Raw genomic sequence first — 9,251 nt, forward strand, 5'->3', positions numbered from 1 at the left:
CCACAGGTGATCCAATAGCGATACAGTGAGACGAGGGCCCTAGGTGGCACCAGGAGAGTGAGTAGCAAGCAGAGACAACAGCTGAGCCTCTGTCTAATAATGTTGCTTTCTGCTGTGGCACCAGGGAGTCCATATTGCCCTGATGGGTCATGTATGTCACTGTCAACATTGTGTTAGTGTCATCCAGGCAGACCCTGGGCGTTCTCTGCATGGTTCTGACTGAAACAGGTGAAGCGTACTCCATGGCTATCTGCTTAGGGGACGTAGGGGAGGCAGGAAGTACACGACTTCAGGGCAGGAGCCATTACGAGCTCCAGCCTCCTGGCTCACATCAGGGGACAGTTATGAGTGCAAGGTGTCTTCCACAGAGGGGGAGAATACTCCTGGACTGTCAGTCTTTGTAACCTCGGTTTATGAGAGTGGTTACAATTCCTCAGACCATTCTTTTAGCTTTATACCAAACCACGTGGGAGGGAGGGCTGCCATCTACAGTGGGGGGAAAAAAGTATTTAGTCAGCCACCAATTGTGCAAGTTCTCCCACTTAAAAAGATGAGAGAGGCCTGTAATTTTCATCATAGGTACACGTCAACTGTGATAGACAAAATGAGGGGAAAAAAATCCAGAAAATCACATTGTAGGATTTTTTATGAATTTATTTGCAAATTATGGTGGAAAGTAAGTATTTGGTCAATAACTAAAGTTTCTCAATACTTTGTATATACCCTTTGTTGGCAATGACACAGGTCAAACGTTTTCTGTAAGTCTTCACAAGGTTTTCACACACTGTTGCTGGTATTTTGGCCCATTCCTCCATGCAGATCTCCTCTAGAGCAGTGATGTTTTGGGACTGTCGCTGGGCAACATGGACTTTCAACTCCCTCCAAAGATTTTCTATGTGGTTGAGATCTGGAGACTGGCTAGGCCACTCCAGGACCTTGAAATGCTTCTTACGAAGCCACTCCTTCGTTGCCCGGGCAGTGTGTTTGGGATCATTGTCATGCTGAAAGACCCAGCCACGTTCCATCTTCAATGCCCTTGCTGATGGAAGGAGGTTTTCACTCAAAATCTCACGATACATGGCCCCATTCATTCTTTCCTTTACACGGATCAGTCGTCCTGGTCCCTTTGCAGAAAAACAGCCCCAAAGCATGATGTTTCCACCCCCATGCTTCACAGTAGGTATGGTGTTCTTTGGATGCAACTCAGCATTCTTTGTCCTCCAAACACGACGAGTTTAGTTTTTACCAAAAAGTTCTATTTTGGTTTCATCTGACCATATGACATTCTCCCAATCCTCTTCTGGATCATCCAAATGCACTCTAGCAAACTTCAGACGGGCCTGGACATGTACTGGCTTAAGCAGGGGGACACGTCTGGCACTGCAGGATTTGAGTCTCTGGCGGCATAGTGTGTTACTGATGGTAGGCTTTGTTACTTTGGTCCCAGCTCTCTGCAGGTCATTCACTAGGTCCCCCTGTGTGGTTCTGGGATTTTTGCTCACCGTTCTTGTGATCATTTTGACCCCACAGGGTGAGATCTTGCGTGGAGCACCAGATCGAGGGAGATTATCAGTGGTCTTGTATTTCTTCCATTTCCTAATAATTGCTCCAACAGTTGATTTCTTCAAACCAAGCTGCTTACCTATTGCAGATTCAGTCTTCCCAGCCTGGTGCAGGTCTACAATTTTCTTTCTGGTGTCCTTTGACAGCTCTTTGGTCTTGGCCATAGTGGAGTTTGGAGTGTGACTGTTTGAGGTTGTGGACAGGTGTCTTTTATACTGATAAGTTCAAACAGGTGCCATTAATACAGGTAACGAGTGGAGGACAGAGGAGCCTCTTAAAGAAGAAGTTACAGGTCTGTGAGAGCCAGAAATCTTGCTTGTTTGTAGGTGACCAAATACTTATTTTCCACCATAATTAGCAAATCAATTCATTAAAAATCCTACAGTGTGATTTTCTGGATTTTTTTTCTCAATTTGTCTGTCATAGTTGACGTGTACCTATGATGAAAATTACAGGCCTCTCTCATCTTTTTAAGTGGGAGAACTTGCACAATTGGTGGCTGACTAAATACTTTTTTTCCCCACTGTAGATGCCGCTGATCAACACAAACTTGGGGCTGTTTATTGCCTCGCTTATTCCTCTCTGCTTTAAGGTAATTCCCAAACAAATGATGGTGGACATTGTTGGACATTGTTTAGGAGAACAATTGTGAAAATAATTACATTTGGGTGAGCGATTATTGCATACTACAAAACAGTGGTGTAAAAATACTTTAAAGTACTACTTAAATAGTTTTTTGGGGGATCTGTACTTTAATTTACTATTTATAGTTTTGACTACTTTCACTTCACTACATTCCTAAATAAAACGATGTACTTTTTCTCCATACGTTTTCCCTGATACCCAAAAGTACTTGTTACATTTTGAATGCTTAGCAGGACAGCAAAATGGTCCAATTCACACACTTATCAAGAGAACATCCCTGGTCATCCCTACTGCCTCTGATCTGGCAGACTCACTAAACATAAATGCTTCACTTTAAATTATGTCTGCATGTTGTAATGTGACCCTGGCTGTCCATACAATTAAAAAAACAAGGAAATTGTTTTTAAGCAAACCAGACGGTTTGCTTAATATAAGCAATTTGAAATAATTTATACTTTTACATTTACTTTTGATACTTAAGTATATTTAAAACCAAATACTTTTAGACTTTTACTGAAGTATTATTTTACTGGGTGACTTTTACTTGTCATTTTCTATTAAGGTATCTTTACTTTTACTCAAGTATGGCGATTGGGTACTTTTTCCACCACTGCTACAAAATGCTGCTCGTTTTCTGCTACTTTATCTAGACCACATTTAGTGGGGAATGTAGTCAGTGGTTTTAGCGTTGGTGTCTCCGTGGCTGCTGCATCTTTTTACTGGCACTAGAGAGCACTCCAAGCAAAGTTACGGCTACAGTCATCTATACCAGGGTTTCCCAAACCATATGGGGCCCAGGACCGAGTTTGGGAAACCCTGATCTATACTACATGTCTGTCTCAGTCTACTGTGTCTACCCTCCTAGAAGACTACTGGGTGTGCAGGCTTTTGTTCCAACCTTACTGTAACACACCCGATTCGATTAATCAATGTAAAATATGAGGATGACTCATGAGGTCATTAAATGTAAGCACTTTAAAACGTGCTATTGAAATGCAAGCCTTACACATGGCTTGTTTTTTTAAATGTTCATATGAAAGGTACTGTATGTGTGTAACGTGGGAAGAGACTGCTTGTTTTGAGACAGAACATTACCTCAGCCCTCAAAGACCAGAGACTGGGCCGTTCAACACAATGTTCTGCCTCTGAAAGACCAACACTGTGAGAACAGCTGCTTTTATAGAGGTCCTGGAGCTAGGGAGAAGAGAAGTGGAGGGGAGGAGAGAGAAGAGGGAGAGAAGAGGGAGAGAAGAGGGTGAAGGGATTGCATGGCATGGCAGGGGGCTAGGTGATATCAGATCCTAACATCTGGTAGTCCTAGGGGTTATCCCATGCAGAGTGGACCTCACACTGGTTGAGAATGCCCCAGCAGCGTCTACACCTGTTGTTTACGAAGCATGTGACGAATACAAATTTGATTGATGTCTGGTTGTGTTTAGCCTCGATGCACAACACAGTTGGGAAAGAGAGACATATGGGCCCTAAAGTCAATCAAATAATTACTTCACTGCAAATGTCAATGTTTTAGTTTATCTACTGAATGCAACTTTGGCCAATTCATACAGAGGACAGCTCCTAGATAATAAATGATGAAGTTGTATCTTTGGTATGATAAAGTTACAACACAGATATTCTTTAGATTTGATAAAGAAGGGTGTAAAAGAAGAAAAAAAAGCGGTCACAGGCGAATAGTTTGAATGCGTGATATGGACCAAGTCAGCAATATTAATAACATTATACTAATATAATCCAACAATTACTGCTTGATAATTTGATGATTTATAAACCTTTGTGTTTTCCTGTTATTTATAGTATTTCAACTCCTTTTTGAGACTTTGTGGTAGACTGGATTTGGCCCCTGGGCTGCCATTTGTGTATGTATCTAGGACCTAGAAGTAATTCTATAAAACTAAATGGGTAGATATCATGTACTATTAAAAAACAAAATTGTCATATTTTGCCATCATGACAAATGTATCCATAGACTATCAATTTGAGTTTAAACAAATACCATTTATCCTTCTTATGGCCTTTGTGTAACCTGAGTGTTTACTGAATCCAAGACAACAGAAACATGAAAATGTCCGAATGTTTTTATAACCTTTTAAAGGTTTGCGTAAGATGATGGTGTGTCTCCGACTAGAACATATCGGGAAACGTTTAAACGTCCATTGACACAATTTAATGATGTTTCATACACACTTTCTCTGTTAGTTATCCGTTTTAAAAAGGACTTCAATAGCAAGAGGCTTTTGAGAAAGCAGAAAGCCACGAAAAATCACTGCAACATAGAAAACATGAAATTGCTTTAAATACCTTAGGGATTTACATAGCCTTTTAAGTCATTGTGCACTTAATGCACTGAGTTTAGTACACAGTGATACGCTTTTCTCACCCTTCTCTGCATGTTTTGTTGCTGTTTGGCTCTTGCAATTGCAGGATCAAGAGAAATCCCCTCTTTCAGGATAACATATTCGAACGTACACACTTAATTCCTTCAAGATGGCCTCGGAAAATGTAAGCTTCTTAACTGTTAATATTTTCAAAACCCAGATAGGCCTGGTTTACGATAAATATATTTGTGGTGTGATCATATTTAATTTCCTCTCCGCTCAACTTTAAAGTAAATAAAAAATCAAAACAGACTAGAGCATTTCTGATATATGGGGATTAGGTCTACATTTCCACAGTTGCTTCAAGTAATTGCTACTAAAATCTAGCCTGGCTACATGCAGGGGGAATTTTAAGAATGATTTATCCTTATTGAAATACATACACATTGCTTATTGGAATGGTACTGTGATAATGCAGTTAATACAATAATGCCTCGTTTTTTAATCCAATACTTTTGCCGGCATTGGCAACTTTCTGTGTGGAGTTGTGTGCATAAATAACATGGCTGTGGTTATTTGACAAGGCACAGATGTCAAACATTGCAGCCATGCTATATGAAATGAACCTGATAAAAATAAGATATTGTTTGCATAACGAACGACCAAAGTTAAATATAAATGACAGAGTAACACGCTTTTCTTCTCAAAAAGACTTCAATAAAACTATTCTTTAATAATTAATTATTCACCACGCGTTTTGACAAAGGAATGCACTTTACTTTCTTCAGATATTAAACATGATCCTTTAAAAAATACAAAATTTAATAATTCAATATTCATATTCCTAAATAATCGTTTGTTGCCTTTTTAGGGACTCACAATAATACTAATTTTCAATGTTTCCATTTCCCCACTGAAAATATCCTTTATTTTCCCAGTTCGATAATAAATAAATGTTTATATAGAGCCTATAGCTTACCAAATAGCACACAGGCTACTAAACATGTGTCATACCTTTCTTAAGTTCATATCTCAAGTCTTTACAAATATCTATCTGTGTTTGGCTCCTGGCTTTGCTGTCTCTTGCCAGTGCCTCGGCTCTGTGTAACATAGTTTGATGTAATCCATTTAAATGTGTCGCTGACCCCACGTTGGATCCGGGGCTGTGCAGCTGTCCAAAAGTGCCATGATAGTTCGAGTAACCCTGGAAAAAGGGAGATGTATAATAGACATGTCTTGAGAGAGCTGCGCTGTGAGGGAAAAGATTATGAGGAGCGGCTCGCGGTGGAGATGACAGACGGGCCGGAATCTCTGTGCGTAATTGTCCGGGCACGTTCTGAGCACCATCGCTACATCCTTTACATTTGTCCGAAGAAGTTGCAATCTCCGCGAGCGACCACAGTTTTGGTTTTGGGGCTGGAAGGGGCGAGTCAATCACTGACGTGGCATTGCTGGAGTTGCCTGTGTCATTACGCCTCGGTGCAGGTGGACCTGGCGTGTCCGCCGAGTCTGAATCCCTCTCCGCTCCAAGGTGCAAGTTTTGGGGGGATGCTGTGATAGTGGGCCCCAGCATCTCGGGCACGCTCCTGTCCCCGTTTTCCTTTAAATCCGAATCAGTTAAGACAGGTTCCATGTCATTGCTACTATTGTCCTCTTTGTATTTCTCACAGGAGATTCCCACTGGATTTGGATGATGTCCATCTGCAAGACGATAGAATAAATTAGACCAAAGCGTTCCAAGGATTACCGTAATCACCCTTTCAAGTTCTAACGAAAGCAACAACATGTTGTAAGCCTATGCAGTGAATTACATAGAACTAGGACAATATTTTTGTTTTTACAACTTTTGAAACCAATTAAATGTCTGAAATAAAATAAATGTTAGGCCTATTGCAACATGTAAACGTTATTGAAAAGTTAATTAAACTAACCTGCTTCATTTTTCGACCCAATTTCTGTTGTGGGCTTGAGTGGCTCATCGTCGTCGTCATTCTTCTCCAGGTCAATGTTGTCATCCTCTTCCTCATCCTCACTTCTATTTCTCGGGTTCCACGTCATTTTGTTCTCTTTCTTCAAACGCCTTCTGGCGTTGGCGAACCAGGTGGACACTTGGGTAAGGGTCATCTTGGTGATGATTGCCAGCATGATTTTCTCGCCTTTGGTGGGATAAGGGTTTTTGCGATGTTCATTGAGCCACGCTTTGAGAGTGGAAGTCGCATCCCGTGTAGCATTTTTCCTGTATGCAGGGTCGCCGTATGGATATGGGCCCAATGCACCACCAAACGGGTGATATTCTAAAGAGCCAGTAATGCCCGCTGAAGGATCATACGCGGAGCCCTAGAAAGTCAATAGATAGACAATTTATTATAATTTATTTCAATATTTTGACTGCACAAGACTGGCAAGCCTAAAATATGATATTCATCATTTCCAGACCTTCAATTTCCAATTGTATTGATTTACAGATCAACATGTATGTATATTATAGGCCTTTACATTTAGGTATAGTGTATTTACAACTTATGACAGATAAAATATTGGACACGATTCTAACTCAGAATTATATATTTTATTTTGCAAAGTTTAGCAAATAATTGTGACTAATCATTGCATAACTTATTTTTATAAATTTTTAAAAAGCTTTTATTAGGAAGCTTTTATGAATGTTTTATTAAACTTCTGTAGTCTACTCATTGCATCAAAAGGCTACACTTCAGCCTACTCGTTCCAAAATCTGGATACAAATAGGCCTTTTCAAGGAAAGAATGGCATTTTTGTTTTTACAAAGTGCATAATTAATTATTAAACTGTACAGTATTCACTCACCACAAACGAGTTCATTGCTGCCCTCTGCTCTCCGCTGTACTGAAGGTAAGAGTTGAAGCCAGGCGATGAGCCATTGAAAGCCGGTGATCCTGCGTACGGCGCGAAGGCTGAGCCTGAAGACGGCCGGCCCATTTCATCTGTCCTCGGTCTTCCTAAAATCACACTGGAACTGAACGGGGGACAGGAATGGAGAGCCAGAGAAACCGACGGTTGGAAGAGAAAGCCCTGAGGATAAGCCATGATGACTGAGTGACCTCCTAAAGTCAGCCACTTAGGGCCACTTCTGCGCTTTCACTCGGTTAGTTGTACACACACAAGACTAGCGCATGGAAACACATCTGAAAATAGGCCCTTTCCCTCAATGTTCGCATTTGTGAAATAAGTATTCCATTCAATAACATTACGAACTGTTGCGTCGGTTGGTTTGTTGTTGTTTGCTGCAGCAAGTTGTCTGGAAAAGTTGTCTGCATGCAGCCTTCCAGCGGAACACTTTGTCGATGCTCACTACCTGCCAGGCTCTGGAAATGTAGTAATCTGAGGCAAGTGCTCCTCCTGCAAGTGGGAGTCAGCAGAGGAAAAAGGCAACCTCATTCTATGATTGTCAGCTCCACCCCCGTGAAGGCGCGTGCGTACATGCACACACACACACACACACACACACACACACACACACACACACACACACACACACACACACACACACACACACACACACACACACACACACACACACACACACAAACACACGCTACGCTATTATTCAGTTAGCCTATTATCGAATCAATATTATTCAGTATCTGTAGCCTAAGACATAAAATTATATTCATCTAGGCTCAACTATCGATTAATTATCTTATTAGCAGCACTCCGGTTAAGGAGGCAAACTGCAGTTCAAACAATAACAAAGCGTGTACCCCGCCACTGATTTGATAAACAGCAGAGGAATGGGGCAAGAGAAATGTAACTACTCTCATATTCATAGACACCTCTATGGATTCAAGGACAGACCGTCCATGATATCAAAAGTTTTAACCTACACAGTGTTTGTTTACATTTACATTGTTTACAAACATTGGAGTAAAATAAGCTTGCAGTAGCTTATACTGTATTTTGGGTTCTGATGGTGTAGGCCTAAGACAGTTGAATAAGCTCATGAGGCATGTATAAGTTATATTCTTCAGGAATCAATGGGTAGGCCTACAGTATATATAATTAATTTAGTCCAAAAATGGATGCAGCCTACCATTTGCAGATTGCCCCTTTAACCGAGAGGGATCGCTGTTTGCGCTGTTCTTCAGTTGTAGCAATTGCAGATATACAGTCACCTCCAATATTATTGGCACCCTTGATAAAGATGAGCAAAAAAGACTGTATAAAATAAATAAGACAAATGCTGAGCTATATTGTATGCTAAAACAAATCGGAAAATTATATTATTTTATAGTAATACAATTGCTCAGAGAAATATATTTTGTTTAACAAGTAATAAAACACATTCTCAGAAGATAGGTGTCAAAATGATTGTCATCCCTGTTTTCAATACTCCAGCACCCTCACCTTGCGAAGATAACAGCACTGAGCTTTTTTCTAAAATGTTTTATGAGATTGGAGAACACACCGGGAGGAATATAGGCCTACACCATTCCTCGATCCACAATCTTTCCAGATCCTTGATATCCATCGTTCGGTCTGCACTTATGTACTGCCTTCTTAAATTCAAACCACAGGTTTTCAATGGTGTTCAAGTCCGGAGACTGAGATGGCCATTGCAAGATTTTGATTTTGTGGTCAAATAACCATTTATTTGTGGATTTTTACGTGTGCTTGGGGTCATTGCCGTGCTTGCTGGAAGATCCACTGGCGGCCAAGTTTCAGCCTCCTTGC

General features: G+C 40.7%; 1 protein-coding gene across 1 annotated transcript; it reads right to left on the minus strand.

Annotated features, from left to right (window-relative positions):
• Nucleotides 1-4,375: 4,375 nt before the first annotated feature.
• On the minus strand, nt 4,376-7,914 carry irx5b (iroquois homeobox 5b). The gene is made up of 3 exons (XM_041837913.2): nt 7,368-7,914; nt 6,473-6,878; nt 4,376-6,242 (listed from the first exon to the last, which is right to left on the minus strand). The coding sequence occupies exons 1-3, from the start codon at nt 7,605-7,607 to the stop codon at nt 5,539-5,541; spliced, it is 1,350 nt and encodes a 449-aa protein (XP_041693847.1). The 5' UTR covers nt 7,608-7,914; the 3' UTR covers nt 4,376-5,538.
• Nucleotides 7,915-9,251: the final 1,337 nt, after the last annotated feature.

The sequence above is a fragment of the Coregonus clupeaformis genome, chromosome 19 (assembly GCF_020615455.1).
Source record: "Coregonus clupeaformis isolate EN_2021a chromosome 19, ASM2061545v1, whole genome shotgun sequence".
Classification (NCBI taxonomy): Eukaryota; Metazoa; Chordata; class Actinopteri; order Salmoniformes; family Salmonidae; genus Coregonus; species Coregonus clupeaformis.

Coding starts and splice junctions, on each gene's coding strand:
- irx5b (XM_041837913.2), bottom strand. CDS start 7,607: ATGGCTTATCCTCAGGGCTTTCTCTTCCAACCGTCGGTTTCTCTGGCT. Junction 6,879..7,367: donor CAGCAATGAACTCGTTTGTG/GTGAGTGAATAC, acceptor TTGACTTTCTAG/GGCTCCGCGTATGATCCTTC. Junction 6,243..6,472: donor TGGGTCGAAAAATGAAGCAG/GTTAGTTTAATT, acceptor ATCGTCTTGCAG/ATGGACATCATCCAAATCCA.